The 24,295-nt window shown below is 36.7% G+C and overlaps 1 protein-coding gene across 2 annotated transcripts in view; it reads left to right on the top strand.

Annotated features, from left to right (window-relative positions):
- Window positions 1-24,295, top strand: part of WDR75 (WD repeat domain 75) — a 41,673-nt gene that overhangs the window by 12,233 nt on the left and 5,145 nt on the right. Inside the window, exons 4-19 of one of the 2 annotated variants that reach the window (XM_079923868.1) lie at window positions 310-400; window positions 4,336-4,460; window positions 6,220-6,290; window positions 7,244-7,363; window positions 7,804-7,892; window positions 10,548-10,706; window positions 11,554-11,613; window positions 11,706-11,821; window positions 12,906-13,081; window positions 14,106-14,263; window positions 14,723-14,903; window positions 15,705-15,799; window positions 16,784-16,879; window positions 17,483-17,652; window positions 18,235-18,294; window positions 21,087-21,236. In XM_079923868.1, the coding sequence (XP_079779994.1) occupies window positions 310-400; window positions 4,336-4,460; window positions 6,220-6,290; window positions 7,244-7,363; window positions 7,804-7,892; window positions 10,548-10,706; window positions 11,554-11,613; window positions 11,706-11,821; window positions 12,906-13,081; window positions 14,106-14,263; window positions 14,723-14,903; window positions 15,705-15,799; window positions 16,784-16,879; window positions 17,483-17,652; window positions 18,235-18,294; window positions 21,087-21,236 (1,917 nt within the window). The remainder of the gene's footprint in view (window positions 1-309; window positions 401-4,335; window positions 4,461-6,219; window positions 6,291-7,243; window positions 7,364-7,803; window positions 7,893-10,547; window positions 10,707-11,553; window positions 11,614-11,705; window positions 11,822-12,905; window positions 13,082-14,105; window positions 14,264-14,722; window positions 14,904-15,704; window positions 15,800-16,783; window positions 16,880-17,482; window positions 17,653-18,234; window positions 18,295-21,086; window positions 21,237-24,295) is intronic. The other variant, XM_079923869.1, reaches the window with a different exon arrangement.

Here is a 24,295-nt window from a genome sequence, read left to right on the forward strand (position 1 = left end):
GGTATATGTAGTTCTTAAAACATTGTTCATGGTAGAAAAAAAAAATTGAATATAATCTTGAGGTCAGTTAAAATTTGATAGTCATTCAATAGAATACTGTGAAACCATTGATAAGAAACAGGTAGATTTTATATATGTATTAACTTAAAAGGTTATTCAACAGATATGTATTGAGTGTCTCCGTAGGCCGGGTTTTCTTCTGATGTTCGCAATATAGCAGTGAGCAAAATGGATAAAAAAAAAATCCTGCCTGTTATGGAACTTAGGGGGGTACACAGAATGAACAATATGGTGCTTTTTATCTTTCAGACTTTCATAGTTGGATGTAAACTTCATGCCCTTTTTACTCTTGACTGTGCTGAGGATTCTGTCTTTGTTATAATAAATAAAGAAAAACCAGGTATAGTATAATTAAGTTTTTTATACATTTATAGATAGCATTGAGCGGCTCTTTACGTTTTACAGTGTCTCAAATTTAACATTTTGGTTTTAGTGTGAAGTTAAGTTTTTGGAGTTGGCTTTTAAATTGGTTTCATCACTATTGCATTCATTTTGGGGAGGCTTTGTATTATTTCTGAAATATTGATGAGGGAATGATTACTTAATAAATGGCTGTGATAGTGGACAGCTAACTCCAATTTTAAAGCTGTTTTGAGCTATATGTGTCTTCCTACTGACCTTAAATCTGTCATTCTGAAGCATCACTATTACTTTACCCATCACTGAACACCCATTCGTTGATCTTGAATCTGGAGGAAATGGTATAGAAAACAGGTGATTAGGAACTAATAGTGTGGCTAAATTATTATTATATTTTCATTATCATTGGAACATTATTCCATTGAAACTGCCATGTTTCAGAGCATTTAAGGATTTCTAGAATATCTTCAGTGGTTACAAATAATTGTTCTTTAGCAGTAAATTTAATACATTTAACATTGACATGAAGGATATATCCAAAGAATTTTTCTAATCTCAGACTTCAAGAATGCCAGTCCCCCCTGTGTTGTCCTCCTTAAAATAGAGTTGTATTCAGAATTCAAAGTACAGGCCAGCTTTAAACTGGTTACTGGGCAGTCAGCTAGATTGGCTCACAGCTCATATGCTAAGTGAATCCTTTGAGGGGGGAGCCGGGGGGGCGTTGGCTTGGTTTTTGTTGGGGGTTCTGGTAGTGGTTTTTTTGTTTGGAATTCGGGGAGTTTTGTTGTTTGTTTTGCTAAAACAGATTTACAGATTGTTATATCATGGACTTTTAAGTAAGTTGAGAATAGTTAAAACTGTGAAGCCAAATCTTTTTTAGCTAAAAGTCGTTTGGTGCCAACTCTGTTAATGAGTAATATTTTTATCTATCAAAAATGTGACATGAGGGCTTCCCTGGTGGCGCAGTGGTTGAGAGTCCGCCTGCCAGTGCAGGGGACGCGGGTTCATGCCCCGGTCCGGAAGGATCCCACATGCCCCAGAGCGGCTGGGCCCGTGAGCCGTGGCCGCTGGGCCTGCGCGTCCGGAGCCTGTGCTCCGCAACGGGAGAGGCCACAGCAATGAGAGGCCCGCGTGCGGCAAAAAAAAAAAAAAAGTGACATGAAAGAATAAAAGCTGTAAGTTTAGATTTCTGATGTGGCCCATAAACCATCTCTAAGGGACATTCCAAAAAATGTTTTGGAAATGGCAGTGTATTTCTTAAAATAATTAAGTTGCCTTACCAGATGACTATTTTAAAGTAGCACTTTTCAATATTTAGGTTCTGTTCTGTATATAAAAATGTGAATTTTTTTTTTTTTTTTTAGAGAGTTTTTTATTTTTTGTAAATTTATTTCTTTTTGGCTGCATTGGGTCCTTTTTTTTTTTTTAATGTTTGGCTGTGTTGGGTCTTTGTTGCTGTGCACAGGCTTTCTCTGGTTGCGGCGAGCAGGGGCTACTTTTTGGTGCATGGGCTCTAGGCGCACGGACTTCAGTAGTTGTGGCACGCAGGCTCAGTAGTTGTGGCTCACGGGCTCTAGAGCGCCAGCTCAGTAGTTGTGGCACATGGGCTTAGTTGCTCTGCAGCATGTGGGATCTTCCTGGACCAGGGCTCAAACCCATATCCCCTGCATCAGCAGGTGGATTCTTCACCACTGCACCACCAGGGAAGCCCTGTGCATTCTTAATGTCTGTCTAAATGCTTACTAAAAATTCATGTTTCTAAACTCCCTGACTGACAATTGATTCACTAGGTCTGAGATTTGGTCTAGGAATCTGCATTTTTTGTGTCTCCCCAGGTGGTTCTGCTCATCACTCTAGTTTGGTAGCCACTCCCCATACACACTGCATGATTCATCAGTTGGAGGGGTAGTTGCCAATAACAGTAATGAAAGTTTTTATCCATATCAGTAGGACAAGTGATTCTTAACACTGACTACACATTACAGTCACTCCAAGGAACTTAAAATGTCAGATTCTCTGTGGTGGGGCCTGTCTGTTTATTTAGGTATTCCCGCAGTTGAGTCTAATGTGCAAGCCAGTATAGAAAACTGTAGATCTAAAGTAAGTCTCACTCAGATCTAAAGTCATTAGCCTTTTGGAGTTAACTGGAAACTTCAAATGCTGTAATGTAATCGGAATTCTGTTCATGGTGGCATCTAGTGTTACTCTTCAGTACTCGGCACATCGTGGGCACTCAGCCTGTGAAAATCTAGTTACTATATAAAAATGTGAATAAGGCTAAAAAAGATTCCCTGTGACTGGCATCTCAAAATATATATTAACATATCCTTTATTTGTTTCATCTTTGCTCCACAGTCCAAAACCAGAGTCTCTGTTAGAAATTTGTATAAATCATATTGAAATATGCTTCTCTGGTTTAAAAACAAATGAACCTTTTATTTACACGTTATATGGTGTCATTTCTTGACTGTAATTAATGTATTCACCAGCTAATTAAACATTTACCATGTACCAAATACTGTTCTGGTTGCAGAGAACTAAACAGACATTAAGCTTACTAGATCAGTCATATAATACAATAAGATGACAGGTGTTCTAGAGAAAAATAAGGCAGGGGACGGGAATAGGCAACACTGGAAGAATACATATTAAATAAGTGATCGGGGAGGTCCTGGGAGAAAGAAGAATACGCTGTGCAGCTGTGTTGGAGAAGCATATTCTAGAGCATTCCTGACGTGTTTGAGGAATAGCAGGGAGGATGGATTGGAGTGAGCCTAAGTAGAATGGATAATGTAGAGCATTGTACGCGATTAGAAGGACTCTGACTTTTACTCTGAATAGACAAAAAACCATTGAAGGTTTTTGAGCAAATGAGGGACATGATCTGACTTAGTAGTAATAGAACACTGACTTCTGTGTTGAGAAGAGACTGAAGAGGTCCAAGGGTGGGCGTAGGAAGAGCTGTTAAGAGATCACTATTCCTAACACTTAGGATGTGAAGCAGGATCATGGCTTTAGGCTAGGTGGTAGCGGCAGAGGTGGTGAGAATTTATTGAATCTTGGATGTCTTTTGAAGATAGAGCCAGCAGAGTTTGCTGCTGGTTTGATGTGGGGCATGAGAGAGAAGTCAAAGGTGACTCAAGGATTAAGTCTGAGCAACTAGGTAAATTGTGGTGCCATTTCCTCCAGTGGGCAGTGGGGGGAGACTAAGTTCAGAAAGGAAAATAAGAGTTCAGAATTTAGGCATGTAAAGTTTGAGATGACTGAAAAGGCTAGAAGAATTGAGTTCAGAGTATATAATAAGCAGGCTGGAAAACAAAAAATGGTAGATCAGTGTATTACAGTGTATTATAAAGTCTAGGAGGATAAGGAAATAGCATAGTGAAATATAGCTGTTTTCCCTTAAGGAGAAATTTTTTAAATGGAATGCAAAGAGAAGAGCATGCCAGTTCTACAGAAAAGGAGATTTATTCTATGAATGTGTGGCGAGCCCATAGCATTTCTGAAAGCTCTCAGATGGTTTGTTGCTTTTGGCTGCTCAGTTCACCAATGTATCATATTCCATCTCCATCTTAAAGCTCATCTCAGTACTTTGGGGTTTTTTTGTTTCGTTTTTTTCGTTTCAGTACTTTGGAAAGCAGTATGCACCAGTAAAACCAGTTGTTTTCTATTTCTACATATATGAAGCGTGTGTGTGTGTGTGTGTGTGTGTGTGTGTGTGTATGAGTTGTGGAATTAGCCCTCCAGTTAAAACTTGTATATTCAAATGAAGAGCACAACTTGTTCAGATAGCCTAGAATTATGATCTTAGCATCAAATTAACTTTGGAGTACTAATTAACAGTTTTATATGAACAAATGCACATCTTCACTTTCTCTAGAGAAGCTTTATATTAATATAGCTGCCTTTGGCTAGATGTATTTCAGCTGGTTTCAGTGAAACTACCAAAATCATCAAGTCAGGAAATAGAAGCTAAGGAGCTCTCCTTTGTTTTGGATTATATAAACCAGTCACCCAAGTGCATTGCCTTTGGAAATGAGGTAAAATTTGCTTTGTTGGTTTTCTTTTTTGTACATAAAATCTCTTTCCTGCAGTCTTTCCTCTGAGAATTTTATGTTATAGTGATTTAATATTGCCTTGAGTTACAATATTTTTGTTAGTAACTAAGAAATCTGTCTTACTACTTTAGCATGTGTTTGTAGTATAGATTTTTTTAGGACTACCTAATTTTGTAGATTGTGTCTTTTTGCTCTTGTAAACTATATGATTGTCCCAAAAGAAATCAATGTTTTGGCATTTGTACTATACTTCTTAGCCTGTACCATGTAGAAGCCACTTAAATGCTTTGATTATAGATATGTGTCTTTTGAAAATATAACCTCCATGTCTATAAATAACACGCCCTTATAGAAAATTTTGAAATTACAGCAAAATATAATGAAGAAATTAAATCTCACCAGTGGTAATATTTGAGGAATTTTTTCTAGACTTTTTCCTAAATGTATAAAATAACTTTTCTCAAATTGAATGGTTATGAGGGTTTTATCTTTTTTCTTCACTTAACACTGTAGCATGAGTGTGTACTTAAATGTTCATCAGAAATAGTGACTGTATGATGTTCATACCATGACTTATTTAGCCATCCCTTGTTAATAATCACGTAAGTTATTAAAATCAAGTACCATCAAAAGCCCCTGTATATCATTGTGGTAGGCTGTTTCTTTAGTCTTAAGTTTTGTAGCATTATTTTGGCTTTGTTCTGAAAAGGTTTAATTTCTTAGAGTAGAGAAAACACTTGAACATTATAAACATCATTATTCTTTAGCATCATAGTCGTCAGTTAAATACAAATTAAAACCACAGTGAGATACCACTTCACGTCCACTAGAACAGATAAAATTAAAGAATGACAGTACTGAGTGGTGGAAAGATATGGGGCAAAGTTAAACATATGCCTTTACTGTGACCCAGCAGTTCCATTCCTAGGTAGAGAAATGAGAACACGACCACAAAATGACATGCACAAGAATAATTAATACTCATAATAGCTCCAAAATGGAAATATCCCAAGTGTTCATCAATAAGAGAGTAAACAATTTATGATACATATGCATTCATTGGGATGCTGCTTCACAATAAAAAGGAACTAATGATACACATAAGAGCGTGGGTGAATCTCAAAAAGGTGATGTTGAGCTACAGTCCAGACATGAAACGTATTTACCATTCTGGTTGTATTCTGTTATAGAAAAGGCAGAGAAGTAATCTACAGTGATAGAAATCAATAGTTGCTGACAGGGGTGGGAGCATTGGGGAATGACTGGAAAGAGGAACAACGGAGCATTCCTGAGGCGAAGAAAATGTCCTAAATCTTGATTGTGATGGTAGTTACATGGTTATACACATGTCAAACATTGCATTCTGTGGTGTATAAATTATGCCTTAATAGGAAAAAGTTTAATCATTATACTTAGAGAGTCTGGTTTTAGGATTTAGGACCTACTTTCATCTTTCAATGATTATTCTATGATTCTATTTCTATGATTATTGTAAATGTAAGAGTATCCTTTCCATAGTTAAACTGTAATATGGGTTGGCCAAAGAGTTCATTTGGGTTTTTCTGTAACATCTTACGGAAAAACCCGAGTGAACTCTTTGGCCAACCCAGTATATCATTTCATACTAACGTACTCTCAGTCTCCAAAAGTTTATTGTTCCCATGTTAACTTTTATGGTAATATTTCTTCTTAAAGGGTGTTGACTATTTTTGTGAATGTTATCTTCTCTTTGAAATACCAGGGAGAGTATGTTGCTGCAGTACGGGACTTTTACTTGTCGGTTTATTTTTTCAAAAAGAAAACAACATCAAGGTAAGAATTCCTTTTTGATGGCTTTATTTTATTTACTCAAGAGTTCATTAAAATTTTATTCATCCTTATACCTGTGACCCAAAGCTGTTTCATGTTACAAGTAATTGTGAAACCACAAGATGAGGTAGAGTTTTTAACCCACAGTGGGTTAAAATCATTAGTCACAAAATCCTAGGGAGCTTCTCCCCCCAAAACCACTTTCACACTTAGATTCTGCTGTGTATACTTGATGTCAAAATTGGATGTGGTTTGAAAAGTTTTCCCTAGGTGATCCACATTGTCATTTTATGGCTGTAGGAATGAATATAGGCTTTGGTATAATCTGGGTTTAAAATGAGTCAGATTAGTCCATTGAACCTCACTACACTTCAAATTAACATGTATTTTAAATGGCAATAATTTCTACCTAATAGAGTTGTAAGGATGAGAATGAGATAACGTATTTAAAGAAACTAGTGCTAAGCATGAGTAGTCACTCTTCAAATTACACTGTCCCCTCTCGCCTTTTACCCTGCCAAGATAAACATTTGTTTTCCTTTGCAGTATAAGGATCCTGACATCTTTGGACACATTAACCAGTTGTCTCAGATATAATTTCTCAGGCTTGTCCATACTTCATGCTAAAAGCTTAGCTTTAACGAGAAATTGAAACAAACTTTGCCCAGGCAGAAAACTATAAAAAGAACTGTCTGTTCTCTATTTCACTCTCAGTGGCCTCCATAGACAAGTTATGGTAGAATGTTATTCACATGAAGTTTATATTGTGTGTTAATAAATGTTTACAAAACAAAATTCTTGATTCTTGGTCATGATTTTTCTTAAAAATCATGCATTTATGTTCAGTGAATTCTGAGAGCTCACCAGTTTGGGTTGATATGGGTGGGACCTCCATTTTGCCTAACTACATCACTTACCAAGCCTTTAATAATCAAGGGAAAATATTTTTCTTCTAGGTTTACTTTATCATCATCAAGAAATAAGAAACATGCTAAGAACAATTTTACATGTGTAGCATGTCACCCGAAGGAAGACTGCATAGCAACTGGTCACAGGGATGGCAAAATTCGTCTTTGGTCAGTTAACTCTTGAAGAGCTTGGCAATCATTTATTTATTTTAGAGTAGTCCTGCAGAAAAGGTATACCTGGGTGCAGGGAAAAGGATAGAACTGAAAAGCCACAGCTGATAATAGAGATGATGCTTTGCTGGCATCCTTCCTTTCTTTTACTACTGTACTCTTCATTGCATAGACTTACTATTTTAGGACTTCAACCCTTGTCCCTAGGAGTAAATCCATTTTGTCCTTAATCATTTAACCGAAGAGAACTTTTTGTCAGCCTTTAAGTAAAAAAGAGAGAGTAACAGTGAATATTGAACTAGTAGAATACTATGATGGCCTATTGTTTGCAGAAGTGACTGGTTTAGAAATAGAAAGTACTTTTTGCACATTAAGACCAGTAAACTTGATAAACATATGCCTTTGGCCAAATTAAGAATTTTGGTTTTCTCCAATAGGAGGAATTTTGATGATGAAAAGAAATACACATACACATGTTTACATTGGCACCATGATTTGGTTATGGATTTGGCTTTTTCAGTGACAGGTAAGTACAAGTTTAAGACTTAAAATGAACTTTTAAAGTATGTGAACCAAGTGTTTTAATTCACTGTACTTAAAGTTTGAAAGATTTAGAATTGCATGGGCCAGATGAATTTTTTTAAGCACTTGTATATCACCCCTGTGTTTTGGGCTTTGCTCAGCACAATGCCATATGCTTAAGTTTTCAAAGCTCTTCAGAGTATCAAAGTGTACACCTATCAAAAAGTCTCTTGTTAATATAAACCTATTTAAATTATATTCCTTTTCTTTTTTTAATGTATGTGCACGTAGCTAAGTGCTTGTTGTCCATAAGTATAGCTACAGTTTATCAGGAGCAAATGACTCTGCTGATGCTTTATATCCATTATCTCATTTAATCCTTGACTCTGAAAACAGGCATCATTATTCTCATTTTACAGATGATGGAAGTGAAATTTGTAGTTGAGAACTAACTTGCCTAAGGTCACGTGTCTCGTAAGTGGGATTTGGACCTAGGTCTAATTCGAAAGTTTGTTTTTAACTGTAAGATGGCCACATTCACTATTTTAAGTTAATTCAGATCTTTGTTCCATTTAAGCTGCATGAGAGTGGCTATAATGCGTAAAAATACCTCCCTGGAAATAGGATGACCTTCAACAGAAATTTGGAGAAGTACATTTTGTCTTTGGTTACCGTTAGCATCCCCACACGTATGTGGTGAAAATTATGTCAGTACATTTTGACTGGTCCTTAAGGGGGTGGGGGAGGGGAGGTGCTAGATGCTCCAGAAGTTTACGTGCCCAGAGAAAGTAGTGGTTCTTCTTCCTGTAGGTCTTCCCAGAGACTGGCAGGACAAGTCTTAGTACCATTTGCTCTAGATTCCTACAGGCTTACTTGGGTTTAACTCAGTGGAGCCTCAGGAAGCAGGAGGCATCTTCAGCCTACTTGTGCTTTTGATTTTGGGGATCAGTGATTGGTATATGGGGGTGGGACCCAACCTGACATACTTAGCGTAGTACAACAGGAGTACAGCTGTGACATATGGGAACGAAGAACAGAAGAATGAAGAGGGTGTTAACCCTATGGATAAAAGACATCGGCTACTCTTATCTTCACCCTCCTCCCCACCAAAAATACAAATGAGTATGTTTGTGGCATTGTGTGTACATATGTCTGTAATGTTTTAGGCAGTGTTGTTATTCTCTCCTGACCTAAGGTGGTTTCTTCTGCCCTTCCTGATCAGTTTCTTTTTCTCTGCTGTGGCCCCTGCCCAAAGGCCAAGACCCGTTGATGTATATTGTCACTGGGACTTTTCTCTATTTTGTTGCCCTTACCTATCTTGTCTACCTCCTCTCACACTAGTTATTAGTCACAGCTTTCTGTGATGGCCTTACTTATTACCCTTAAGCCCTGGGACATTCAGGATTGGCCTTCTCAGGTGAGGGTTGGGGAAGAAGGAATAATTAGATTAGTTGGCACTCAAAAAAGAATACCAAGTGCCTCTATTGTGAGCCATGGCTTTCATATAGGAAGTACTGCAGATCATCTTGGCTATTAGAGAGTTGAATTCTTGATGTTATTTTTTAAATCATGTGAGTATTTGTGAGAAGTAATATAGTACATGGTTGTCAGTGAATGTATAGGTATGAGAGAGTTAATAGAAGAAAATTAGTTGTCTGTGTAAATGAACTACAAATTATAGGGTTTTTGAGAACTGTTTATAAGTTAAGGCAAATGTTAACAGTATAAACTGTTTTGGCTCTGCTTTGAGCGCAGTCATGCTGTCTGTGAGCATCTAATTTATTGTTTACTTCTTTCTGATTCTTAAGCCTTTCTTATTTCAGTGCTCTAGGACCTCAAGTTAATGTTGGATAAAAGTGGTATTGGTGTTCCCAACACAGGGGTAAAGTTTTCAGTGTTTTACCACTAAAATATTTGCTATAGATTATCTGTAAGTATTCTTGATGAAATTTTAAAGGTCTCATCAATTCCTAGGTTACTGAGAGTTTTTATCATGGGTCTAGAATTCTATCTTTTACTTTTTCTGCATCTGTTAAGATACTGATGATCTATTTCCCTTTTTTCTGTAAGTAGAGTTCATTACATTGGTTTATTTTTCAAATGTTAAAATAACCTCACATGCTTAGAATAAATTTTACCCTGCAGTGATGTCTTATCTTTTTAATATATCATTGGATTCAGCTTGCTGATACTTCATTTGGTAGTTTTCATCTGTTATGAAATTGGCTTGTAGTTTTCTTAATGATGTGCTAGTTTTGGTGCAGAATTATGCTGGTCTTCAAAACAAATTGGGAAGTGTTCTTTCTTTTTTGTTACCTGGAAGAGTGTAAAACTGGTTTATTTCTTAAATGTTTGGAAAAGTTTACTAGTGAAGCCAGCTGGGCCTGGAGGATGTTTGTTTCATCCAGTTTTTCTAGTTATTGGCAGAAGAATTTGTCAGCAACAAAGTAGTCACATATTACTGGAAAGGAAAAATCCCTGAACCAGTGATCTTTAAATCTTTTGTCTTGCAAGTGTATTAAAAGATACAAAGACACTTGTTTGCGTGTTTTTTTAAATAGTTTATTTCTCTAACATAGGAAAAATCAAAACATCGATTATATCTTCCTGTTTTTTCCCCCAAACACTGTCCTTTTCATTTCTTTGGGTGGATGAGAAGGCAGCAGTCTGCTGAGTGGTGGCCGTGAGTCTGTCCTCGTAGAGTGGCGAGAGGCAGCAGAGAAGAATAAGGAGTTCCTCCCCCGTTTAGGAGCTACTATTGAACATATCTCAGTGTCTCCAGCAGGGGATCTCTTCTGTACTTCGCACTCCGATAACAGTAAGTCTCAGTTTGTTGTCATGAGGAAATACAGTTTGTGTAATGTCATAAATTAGGTAGCATCTGTAGGAGATGGAAAATAAGAGACCTCAAACTAAGAGTAGCATAGGATTTAACGAGCATTTTTTTCTCTTCCATTTCTCCTCTTTCCTCCACCCCTCTTGCCCCAAGATGCCACCTGAATACAACATTTCCAGAGTTGTTTTTATGAAAGTGTAGGGCTAAATGTATTTGGTTATTGTTTTGCCACTTATATTTAAAAATCTTTTCATGTGGAATGATTGGGGGAATAAAGGAGGTTTTCATAATGTAATGGCATTCTCGAAAGAATGCTCTGAGGTTTTCCTTTGGTACAGCCATCGTCTCAGCGTGGGAGTCCTGTGGATTCTGACAGAAATGGAGCAGTCTTCTGATTCCTCCCCAGCATTTGGTCATCCTGTTACACCTCAGCTTGGATGTAAATCCCTTGCCCATTGCCTCCTTTCCCTTCAAAAGAGAGCATAACTGAGCAATCCATTAGTGCAGTGACTCATTTCAAAGTAAACAACCGTCTCTTTTGGGGCATATAAGTTTCTGAATTAACACTTCTAATGTATTCATAGTCACAGTAGAAAACTTAGAGACTCCAACAGAAAAAGCCCTCATCCCCACCCCTAGTTTTTCTGTTAAATCACAAAATATATTCCTAATTTTCCAGTAACACTCCAAGAAATTGAACGTACTCAATTGTTTTGTATTCTGGTATATTTCAGAATGATATAAATTCACTTTTTTTTTTTTAAACCTTGAAGGTTTGACCTATTTATGTTTAGATGTTTGTTTATTTATTTATTTATTTTACCCACAGAGATGATAATCATTCACCGAAACCTTGAGGCGTCCGCAGTAATTCAAGGCCTAGTGAAAGGTATCACAGACCTCAGTGGATGTGGAATTGTGTACATTTTCAAAAGTGAATATTTGTCTGATTTCAGCTATTGTTCATCACTTCTTTTGCAGACAGAAATATCTTTACCGGTTTGATGATTGACCCAAGAACTAAAGCTTTGGTTTTGAATGGGAAACCTGGCCACTTGCAGTTTTATTCTCTCCAAAGTGATAAACAGTTATATAATGTAAGATTTTTGATCTGTTAACTAGCCTTAAAACTAATGAAATATCTTTATAGCACCACTGGCATCAAGTAACTTATTGTATAGCTTCTAAAACAAGATCCTGTGCCTATGTTATTTGAACATAGTATTATCAGTTGTTTATAGCATGATTCTAATGAGGCCACAGTTGCAGATGAAGTCTGCACGTAAGCCAGTTGGCACTGTTGTGTGCGCTCTGTTTTATTCTGTTTAAGACTACACTCTAAATTAACTGTCGCACACATCTGTGCCTTTGAGTCATAAGGATAGGCAATGAGAATATGGATTAACAATACAGACCTGTCTCTGCTTTGTGGTGAAACAGTATCATATGTACATGCTGAAGATAAAATCTTCAGTGTAGATTAAAAAGGAACACTTCCCATAATCCTGGTAAATGCAATCCAGAATTTCCACTTTTTCTTTAGTGCCCCACAGTACCCTTTACAGATTTCTATCACAGCCACTGTAACACTTTATCTCTTTCTCTCCAACACCTTTAAACCTCTCAAAGAAAGGAAACTTATTGATCTTTGTACATTTCTAGTGCAGTGCCTGGAAATAGTAGCACTTAGTACATTTTTAGTAAATAGATGAGGAAACAATAAAAGAAACAATTATAAAGAAAATGCTGGCCTATTTAAAATGTTGTGCTTTTTTCACTTCTTAAAAATTGTAGGTTTCGTTTTTGCCCTCCTTGTTTCTAGTGATGTGGAATCTAGCCTTGAGATTTTATGTAAAGCTATTTGTTCTTAGCAACAAAAGAAAAGCATTACTGTAACCTAAAGTTCTGCTGTATCATATAAATGGAGCATAGTCGTTACTAAAATTTAAGATCATTGAAGAATCATCACCACCAAATTGGTATTATATAATATGCTCCATGTTTTCAATGGCAATTTTGATGTCTGTAAGTAATGATTAGTTCATTTTTCTCTTTACCTAAAAATCTGTTACTGTAGATTCCAGAAGGTATCTATGATGTGGTTAATTACCATTCCTTGAATGCTTTAACATGTATGTATTTACATTAATAAGAATTTTGGATTTTTTTTTAACCCATCAGTTAGATATTATACAACAAGAATATATCAATGATTATGGTCTGATCCAAATTGAGCTAACAAAGGCTGCATTTGGCTGCTATGGTAATTGGCTTGCAACGGTGGAACAACGTCAAGAAAAGGAAACTGAGCTTGAATTGCAAATGAAACTGTGGACATATAATAAGAAAACACAAGGGTAATACTACCTATATAGACATTAATTTCAGAGCAGAAAATTATTTGACTTTCTAGTTTCAATTGTTGGTCTTTACGATGTTTCATTTTGTTAAATTTATATTAAGAGAAATGAAGGAGGTGTTATTCCTCTAATACAGCCTTTATGCTTTCTGCTCTGAGAAAGCATTGGTGTCCTCCAAATTATGAGTCACCTCATTGCATAAATAAGGAAACATGGAGAAGTGATACCCCCAAGAACACATACCTACTTTCAGGCAAATCCAGGATTAGAATGCAAAGGTCTTAGTTCCTTAGCTCTTTTGTGTTATATTACCTTCTTTGGGAAAATGGCAGTGGTAGGTGGTAGAGGTGTGGTGTGGTGTAGTCTTGATTAGATAAGGAGCCCACTAGTTTCTCATACCATGGCTGTAATAGCAATTTATCAAGTCCTTGCTTGTCAAGAACTGGGCTTAGTGCTTTTGTGCCCATTGTCTTGTGAATCTTCACAAGATAATCTTTCATTCACGGCAGTGTTCTGTCAAGCCAGAAACAAGCTTTGAGAGGTAGTTTGGATGACTTTAAATATTAAGTATTGACCAGGGCAGTGAAATAGGTAATGTTCTTTCTGTACCGTCTTGCCACAAATAAGGGCTTTCATAGCCATTTCCTTTTTTGCTTATTTTCAAAAGAGTGAGGTATCTGTGTTCTACACAATTTCCCTGCAGTTTAGTATAGTAGCCTTTCAAGTATCATTTTTTGATGACCCCTGTTTTATACTCATTCTGTACCAGTAAGCTGACACTATTTATAATCATCTCTGTTATGTACGTTACACGAGGCCAGAGGTAATGTGTTAGAACTCTTTGCATCCTGTGGCCATTAGTGACAGAACACTCAATTGTCATGCTAGGTGATAATATATCAGTTGCTCATTCTTAAAGATGCTATTGTAAAATGTGCAATATGTAAGGAATTCTTAATACTCATATGATAGTGTATCATATTGCCCTGGTACAAAAATAAATTGGTTTCCTTCCTACTAGGTTTGTTCTCAATACAAAGGTTAACATGCCACATGAAGACCACATCACAGCTCTCTGTTTCTGTAATGCAGAAAAATCTGAAAACCCCACCTTGGTTACAACAAGTAAAGATGGTCACTTCAAAGTGTGGATATTAACAGATGATTCTGATATATATAGTAAGTTACTTAAATATAATATGTCTGTATGTAGTGCACAGTTTTAAGAATTGATATATTTATCTCATGAATTGTATCCATTCTGGGAGGACATTTTCTACTTTGTTTAATTCTATAGAATATTGCCCAATTTCAAAAGATTTTAGAGATTACATTTTTACATGCCTTTTCTCCCAAATCTTTACTTATCTTATGACATTCTTGATTAATCGTGTACTAGTTATTCCAGTCTGTGAGGGTACAGTAAAAAAGGCTTTTGCAATAGTCCCTTTACTGTTCCACTAGAGGAAGGTCAAGGTCTCTTGGAAGGGACGCAAATTTCAAATCAGTCAATGATTTGTAACTAAAATTTTGGAGAGGAGGTTTTTTGTTGTGTTTGTTTCTTAATCCATATTTCTTATAAATTCCATAAAATATTATCTAGCATTTGTAGTATTTCTATGGTCTGTATTTTCACAGAAAAAGCTGTTGGCTGGACCTGTGATTTTGTGGGTAGTTATCACAAATACCAAGCAACTAACTGCTGTTTCTCCGAAGATGGCTCTTTACTAGCAGTTAGTTTTGAGGAAATAGTTACAATATGGGATTCGGAGACATGGGAACTTAAATGTACATTTTGTCAACGAGCTGGGAAAATAAGGTAGGTAAATAATTGGGGGAGTATGAAGTACTGGGTTTCTTTTTTTTTAAATTCAAACAAGTCTTTCTACATAGACTTTAGTAATTAATTTATGCTTTCTCCAGAGGTATCCTGTGGGTCAGTGGTGCCAGCAGCTAACCAAAATGATGGGAAGCTAAAAAATACTGGGTTTATGAACCATGTGCATTAGTTTTCATGGTTGTACTACACAATAATAGAAGATATATATAAGCCTCAGTAGATCCAAACAATGTTTATTTTCTCAGTATTTTCATAAAAGCGATGTTATGCTCAAACTTCATTGTTTGTAATAATGGCAAGAGAATGTAACAGTAGTATCTTCCATTTTATTTCCAGTAACTTGGGCATTTGAGGACAGAATGGGAAATGGCTGTTTCTAATTCCCAACATGTCTAATTCTGAATTTACTTTGTAAAACTTTCTTCAGAATTCATATTGCAGATTTTCCTCTTGAGACAAAGAAGCATAAAAAAGAGTTTTTGTTAAATAACTTGGTACGTTTCACATACATTTTCTCTATATGTGTCAATTATTGTACCGTACAGCATATTAGAGAAAAGAATTGGTCATCAAATCTGTTTTCCTAAAGAAACAAAATAGCTAAATAAACCTTTACTGTTGTGCTCCTTACGCTCTTCCCTGCAGAATAATTATGAACAAAAACATACATGTCTATCTAAAACTTTGCATTGCACGAAGCTAGTACTGTGCAGGAAGTCTGCAGTCCTTTGTAACTACGTGTGCTAGAACTGACTTGTTAACTTCCTTGTTTTAATCTAGGCACCTTTGCTTTGGGAGATTGACTTGTTCCAAGTATCTTCTTGGTGCCACTGAAAATGGCATTCTGTGCTGTTGGAATCTGCTCAGTTGTGCATGTAAGATATTCTTTGCTATAAAGTGATGACAAAGCACACAGGAAGTGGACATTAACTAATCTTTGGCATTTTAGGACTTCTGGATGATATCTTCATATCTTTACCCAGAGAATATATAATTTTTTACGTGGTACATTGTACCACCAAACTTTGGAGTGCTATGCCTGTAATAATAGACTTTGATTACAGTTGACCCTTGAGCAATGCGGGCGTTAGGGTTGCCGACCCTCTGCGCAGTCAAAAATTCACTTATAACTTAGAGAGTCAGCCCTCTGTGGAGTCAGCCAACCTTGGATTGAGCAGTTACTGGTAGTACTTGCTATTTTAAAATCCACATGTATGTGGACCCTCACAGTTCAAATCCATGTTATTCAAGGGTCAACTGTATTTATAAGCTGCCTAATTGTCATCAAATCATCTTCCATTATCCTCACCTTTTTCCACTGTCTTCAGTGTATGACTTTGTTGCCCTCCATATTATCCATCCTCATAACAATTTGAGGAAAGTTTCTGATAGTTCATAATGCATATTAACCTGCAGTATTCCTGACAGCATTAAATTTGAATGTAGCCTATCACAATCCTCCTAACAAATGTGAACTTTGTGGCATTTTACTCATTCGAGTATATGTTTGGAAGACATTGTGGTTACTTTGCAATAATGTGTGTGATAACATTTTTTTAAATATTCTCTACAGTGATTCTGGTTAACATTTTGGCCACATTTAGCAGTAGTGGGAAAGCACCAGACAGAAGTTGCACTGCTTTAACTGTTTTTCTGCTTCTTGCCCCTCGTTTTAGTGCAAACTTCCACAGATTATGTCAGTGTGTTCTCCGTGTATTATCTGGAATGGTAAAATCCCTCTTCCTAAAAATAATAGAATTGATTGTCTCAATAAATATTGAGTACCTAGTTTAAATAACAAGCTTAAGAAAGCTTTTGGTAAATCTCTTCTTAGAAGTGAATCACTTTTTTTCCCCCAGTGGAGTGGAGTGCAAAATTAAATGTGAGAGTTATGGAACCTGATCCCAATTCAGAGAACATTGCTGCAGTCTCTCAGTCTTCCATGGGTTCAGACTGTAAGTACAGACCATTCTTTGACAGAAGAAGTCTATTACCTAAATTTTCTTTTTAACACCTTTAATATAATTTGATTTAAACTTACCTTCAAATCAGATGTCCATTTGAAGCCATTTGCCTGACCACTGCCCTTCCTTTCTTGAGTTCCAGCTCTAGCACATCCCTCATTTTTCAACATGTCATTTGCTACTCAGCCTTCAAAATGCAAGAGACATTTTGCCTCTTTGAAGCATTCCTAAATCCCCCAAGGAGCTTTTATCATTCCTCTATGATCTTGAAGCTCTTTATACAGATCTCTGTTCTAGTGCTTAAGACAAAATACTGCCATAGTATTTTGGTGTCTGTTTTCTGCAGTTGACCCTGCTCTCAGAAACAGAAATTTTTGTTTCTGTTTTTCATCTTCAAAGCCCTCATTCCTAACCGGCTTGGCACATAGTAAGCATCAAGAAGATATTTGTTGACTCAAAGCCTAAAATAATCATGACCTTATCAATTTATTCAATGGGGTAAGTCCCAGGATGAGTGTGATCTGCCAATCTGAGACTGAAACTAACCTTTGCAGGCAAAATGTTGTTGTCTGTTTGGTTTTTTTTTTTCTCCAGTGTTTGTGTTTAGACCTAGCGAGCCAAGGCCATTGTATATTCAAAAAAATATCTCCAGAGAGGAAGTCCAGTGGGGAGTGTTTGTTCCACGAGATGTCCCTGAATCATTCACCTCAGAAGCCTACCAGTGGCTGAACAGATCGCAGTTTTACTTCCTAACAAAATCACAGGTAACCATCCACCTCAGAAAAGGCGGTCATCTCTTATGTGTGATTTTCAGTTGCTTTACTATTTGAGAGTAATAGCCCAGGGCAAGTGGAATAGTTTTATTAAAGAATTACTCCTTCTCTCCCCTTCCACTCCCCTGCCAAATCGTCTTATGTGCTCTGTACAGTCATATTACTGGTGGGAGTATATTAGCCCATACCTTTGGGGCTAAGTATTGCTTGCATTCATTCACTCCGTGACACCAAAAAAGATATGACCTAGAAGATAACTAGAATACTTTAAATTGTATCTATTAGAATGGTTCTTTTTTAATTTTAGTATTTGATTTACCATAAAGAAATCAGTGGCTTAAGTTTGACCCATCAGTTGAATTTTATTTCATTACCAATTCTTAAAAATGATCTTTGAGGACAATCTTACAACTGTCACAGCAGTTATTAAATACGTTTTCAATCTTGTATTACTTTTCTTTGAGCAGATATATTTATATCAAGAAGAAAAGTCAACATCATTTTCTAACTTTACCATTTAGATTTGCACTCTACAATTTATATTTTGCATCATTCATTGACCTCTCTTTTCAGAGTTTATTGACATTCAGTACACAGTCTCCAGAAGAGAAACTCACACCAACAAGCAAACAGGTATGTTCTAGTCACCCGTGGTGCAGATCATGCACATTGCCTCCCTGCAAAGATAAAGTTATCTTTTAGAACTCAGCTATGAGAAAAATGTTTTACCTGCCCTAAAGTGGAATTAAAATTACATACTTAGAAACTACTTGCTTTGTTTGATGTGATAGTGCTCTTTGAAAATGTAGTCTCAATTTGTAACATCAGTAATATATGCTTGTGATTTAAAGAATCAAATAGTTCTACAAGACTTCTTGGGGAAAACTTGAACATCACCACCACTGCCGTTACCCACAAAGATACTCTCAACTCTTTGAGTTGAAGTTTTTATTTACCTCCATATCTCTAAGAAACATGTTTATATTGCTAATTCCGGATTTTTTAGGTCTAGGTATTATTTGTTAACTCTGATCTATTGAAGTTTCTTTCACACCACTCCCGCCATATACATAACATACCCCCACATATTTTCTGTCGCCTAATTTTTCCAGTATAGATAAATTGGTCAGGTCACTGTTCATCCTTAAACATGTAAACACAATTCATAGCTGAGCTACATAGTAATAAACAGGTTGTTTTTCCTTTTGTGACCAACTTCTTTTCTCTGGAGTTAATGATTGCCTTCTTTTTTCATTTGCTCAGTTTCCTATTTACTTCTCACCTAATTCACCCCTAATCTCTACCCTGTAAGTCCTCTCTCATTATTTTCAGACATATTAGGTATTCTTTCGAGTCTTGAAGAAATATTTTCAAGAGCCTCTGACCTTCTTTCTGAACTGATTGCCCTGTAAACCTGCTGCACAGTAATCATCTTAGGATCTACATTTGCTACCATTCTGGGGGTTTATCCACATCTACTGTAATAGATCCTGTAGTTTTTCTCCTTCTTTGGTCACTCCCTTGCTTTGGTAAAGCACATCCTATTGGTGCATGGGAAGTAAATTTAAGACATTGCATGTTTGGACATGCTTCTATTCTCTCCCATTGGATTGGTTGGTTGCGTAGAGTTCTAGGTTGAAAATCATTTTGTCTTAGAACTTTGAAGATACTGTCTTATACTTTATCTGTATCCTGACTTGTTTATTTTTCTCTGAAAATTCATTGAATTCGTTTAACATTTTTTTGTTGATCATTACTGTATGTTCTAGACATTTGGGATATATCAGTGAGCAAAAGAGTCAGGTCTCTAAACTAGTGGTGTTTATAGGCTAACAGGAAGGCACAGATAATAAACATCAAGTAAGTAAAATATATAGTATTTTAGAAGGCAATAAGAATTATGGGAGGAGGAATGGTGGGAAAGGGAATGTGGAGTGCAGTTTGCCTTTTTAAATAAAGCAGTCAAAACAGGCTTCAATGAAAAGACTTTGACTTTTCCTCTGAGTTAAATGTAGAGCCCCCTTCGAGGGTTTTAATCAAAAAACTGTCTAAGAAGAAGAATTAATTCTTTCTTTGCCTTCATTTTCTCTAGAACTGCTATTTTTTACTGCTGGACCTTCTAGAATGGTGCTCTCTAATATTCTTATTTTTTCTCTTGTTTTCTTCCTGTTGTCTGAGAGGTTTCCTCCTCTTTTCATCTGATCCTCTATTTTTTTTCTCTCTCTTAACATGGTTCATTTCCATTAGGTTTTTATTTCCAATCTGTTTTGGAGATTTTCATCAAAGTCTCATGACTCTTGGCTATCTGCTCTTATTTAAAAGTGAGCAAAATCACCATTTGGAGGTTTTCTACCTAGGTGGAACTTGACCTCTGGCCTCCACTATCTGCCTGAGCTATTATGAGAAAATCTCCAAAAGTCATTATTTTTAGGACTTTTTCTCTTAGATTGGTCAAATTGTCCAGATAAAATTCTTCCAAATTCTTGCCTAAAAGATGTCAACCTGGCTGCCAGTGTTCTGAGAAGCACCCTCTATGGAACACAACTGCCTTCAGCTGTGCGGGCACCTCCGCCCCGCCACACACCAAGCCATCCTTTCTAAAGACACACTTTATTTCGCTCTTCAAGGAACATACTGCCAGCCCTCTGCTGGGGCTGAGGAGGAGATCTGGAAACCTGAATGCTCTCTAAATAGACCTTCAACCAGGCTAACTGGTTTCTTTCTTTTTTTTTTTAGCCTTTTACAGAGGAGGTACTGTTACTATTAATACCAATTCTTGAGTGTTTGCGGGATTCTGCAGTATAAATGGGGATGCTTTTAGCTTTCTTCACCACCAGCTTAGAATCCTGCTTTCTCAGGTCTACTAAGTTAGCTACCACCATTGAAACTACTTTTCACTTTCCACATCACACAGTGTCTTTAGTACTGTGGATTTATGCTCTTTTGAAAACCCGTTTGCTGCCATTTTTGTAGGATTGGGGGCCTAAGTAGTGGTGGATGCACATTTTGTTCTGTCATCGAAGTGTCTGCTGTTAGCTTTTCACATAGTAAATTGACTGCCCTCGGTTGCTTTACCTGTGAAATGAAAGAATCATACTAGATAATTTCTATAGTTCCTTCCATCGGACATGTTATGACTGTGATACTTCTTTTTTTTTTTTTTTTGTGGTACGCGGGCCTCTCACTGTTGTGGCCTCTCCTGTTGCGGAGCACAGGCTCTGGACGTGCCAGCTCAGCGGCCATGGCTCACAGGCGCAGCCGCTCCGTGACATGTGGGATCTTCCCGGACCAGGGCACGAACCCTTGTCCCCTGCATCGTCAGGCGGACTCTCAACCACTGCGCCACCAATACTTCTTATTGCCTCAAAGGCAGTTCCTCTTCTTTAGTGAAGTAATTTATTTCCCTTTGTCTTAAATCCTTACAGCTATTAGCAGAAGAAACTCTTCCAACAACCCCATTTTATTTCATATTGGGAAAGCACAGGCAGCAACAGCAGGATGACAAGTTAAATGAAGCTTTGGAGAATGAACTGATACAACTACCCTTAACAGAAAACATACCTGCAATTAGTGAGGTAAGTAATTATTAATTACTTATTAGTGTGAAACATAAGTTTATTATAATACTAATAGTGTAAATTAATTGCTTATACCAATATGAAATGGGTTATACGCAATAAAGTTCCTTAAGTTAGAGTTTATTTATACAGTCAATCTGTAACAACTAATTTTTAAATAATCATTTATACACTGTGCAATTTTTTTTTGAATTTTTGGATTTTATTTTTTTATACAGCAGGTTCTTATTATCTATTTTATACATATTAGTGTATACATGTCAATCCCAATCTCCCAGTTAATACCACCACCACCACCACCACCACCCTCTGCCACGTTCCCCCCTTGGTTTCCATACCTTTGTTCTCTACACCTGTGTCTCTATCTCTGCCCTGCAAACCAGTTCCTGTAGCATTCCTCTAGGTTCCACATACATGTGTTAATATACGATATTTGTTTTTCTCTTTCTGACTTACTTCACTCTGTATGACAGTCTCTAGGTCCATCCACGTCTCTACAGATGATCCAATTTTGTTCCTTTTTATGGCTGAGTAATGTTCCATTGTATATTTGTACCACATCTTTATCCATTCGTCTGTCGACGGGCATTTAGGTTACTTCCATGACCTGGCTTTAGTAAATAGTGCTGCAATGCACATTGGGGTGCATGTGTCTTTTTGAATTATGGTTTTCTCTGGGTATATACCCAGTAGTGGGATTGCTGGGTTATACGGTAGTTCAATGTTTAGTTTTTGAAGGAGCCTCCATGCTGTTCTCCATAGTGGCTGTATCAATTTACATTTCCACCAACAGTGCAAGAGTGTTCCCTTTTCTCCACACCCTCTCCGGCATTTATTGTCTGTAGATTTTCTTATGATGCCCATTCTAACTGGTGTGAGGTGATACCTCATTGTAGTTTTGATTTGCATTTCTCTAATAATTAGTGATGTTGAGCAGCTTTTCGTGTGCTTCTTGGCCATCTGTATGTCTTCTTTGGAGAAATGTTTATTTAGGTCTTCTGCCCATTTTTGCATTGGGTTGTTTGTTTTTTTAATATTGAGCTGCATGAGCTGTTTATATATTTTGGAGATTAATCCTTTGTCCATTGATTCGTTTGCAAATATTTCCTCCCATTCTGAGGGTTGTCTTTTTGTGTTGTTTGTAGTTTCCTTTGCTTTGCAAAAGCTTGTAAGTTTCATTAGGTCCCATTTGTTTATTTTTGGTCTCATTTCCATTACTCTAGGAGGTGGATCAAAAAAAGGTCTTGCTGTGATTATGTCAAAGAGTGTTCTTCCTGTGTTTTCCTCTAAGAGTTGTATAGTGTCCGGTCATATTTAGGTCTCTAATCTGTTTTGAGTTTATTTTTGTGTATGGTGTTAGGGAGTGTTCTAATTTCATTCTTTTATGTGTCCAGTTTTCCCAGCAACACTTATTGAAGAGGCTGTCTTTTCTCCATTGTATATCCTTGCCTCCTGTGTCATAGATTAGTTGACCATGGGTGTGTGGGTTTATCTCTGGGCTTTCTATCCTGTTCCATTGATCCATATTTCTGTTTTTGTGCCAGTACCATATTTTCTTGATTACTATAGCTTTGTAGTGTAGTCTGAAGTCAGGGAGTCTGATTCCTCCAGCTCCATTATTTTCCCTTAAGACTGCTTTGGCTATTCGGGGTCTTTTGTGTCTCCACACAAATTTTCATGTATTTTGTTCTGGTTCTGTAAAAAAAAGCCATTGGTAATTTGATAGGGATTGCATTGAATCTGAAGATTGCTTTGGGTAGTATTGTCATTTTCACAATACTGATTCTTCCAATCCAAGAACATGGTATATCTCTCTATCTGTTTGTGTCATCTTTGATTTCTTTCATCAGTGTCTTATAGTTTTCTGAGTACAGGTCTTTTACCTCCTTAGGTAGCTTTATTCCTAAGTATTTTATTCTTTTCGTTGCAATGGTGAATGGGATTGTTTCCTTAATTTCTCTTTCTGATCTTTCGTTGTTGGTGTATAGGAATGCAAGAGATTTCTGTGCATTAATTTTGTATCCTGCAACTTTACCAGATTCATTGATTAGCTCTAGTAGTTTTCTGGTGTTATCTTTAGAATTCTCTATGTATAGTATCATGTCATCTACAGACAGTGACGGTTTTACTACTTCTTTTCCAGTTTTGATTCCTTTTATTTCTTTTTCTTCTCTGATTGCTGTGGCTAGGACTTCCAAAACTATGTTGAATAATAGTAGCAAGAGTGGACATCCTTGTCTTGTCCCTGATCTTAGAAGAAATGCTTTCAGTTTTTCACCCTTGAGAATGATGTTTGCTATGGGTTTGTCGTATATGGCCTTTATTATGTTGAGGTAGGTTCCCTCTGTGCCCACTTTCTGGAGAGTTCTTATCATAAATGGGTGTGGAATTTTGTCAAAAGCTTTTTCTGCGTCTATTGAGATGATCATACGGTTTTTCTTCTTCAGTTTGTTAATATGGTATATCATATTGGTTGATTTGCATATATTGAAGAATCCTTGCATCCCTGGGATAAATCCCACTTGATCATGCTGTATGATCCTTTTAATGTGTTGTTGGATTCTGTTTGCTAGTATTTTGTTAAGGATTTTTGCATTTATATTCATCAGTGATATTGGTCTGTAATTTTCGTTTTTTGTAGTATCTTTGGTTTTGGTATTAGGGTGATGGTGGCCTCATAGAATGAATTTGAGAGTGTTCCTTCCTCTGCAATTTTTGGAAGAGTTTGAGAAGGATGGGTGTTAGCTTAGCTCCTCTCTAAATGTGTGATAGAATTCACCTGTGAAGCCATCTAGTCCTGGACTTTTGTTTGTTGGAAGATTTTTAATCACAGTTTCAATTTCATTACTTGTGATTGGTCTGTTCATATTTTCTGTTTCTTCCTGATTCAATCTTGGAAGGTTATACCTTTCTAAGAATTTGTCCATTTCTTCCAGGTTGTCCATTTTATTGGCATAGACTTGCTTGTAGTAGCCTCTTATGATGCTTTGTATTCCTGCAGTGTCTGTTGTAATTTCTCCTTTTTCATTTCTAATTTTATTGATTTGAGTCCTCTC

The sequence above is a fragment of the Stenella coeruleoalba genome (assembly GCF_951394435.1).
Source record: "Stenella coeruleoalba genome assembly, chromosome: 6".
Classification (NCBI taxonomy): domain Eukaryota; kingdom Metazoa; phylum Chordata; class Mammalia; order Artiodactyla; family Delphinidae; genus Stenella; species Stenella coeruleoalba.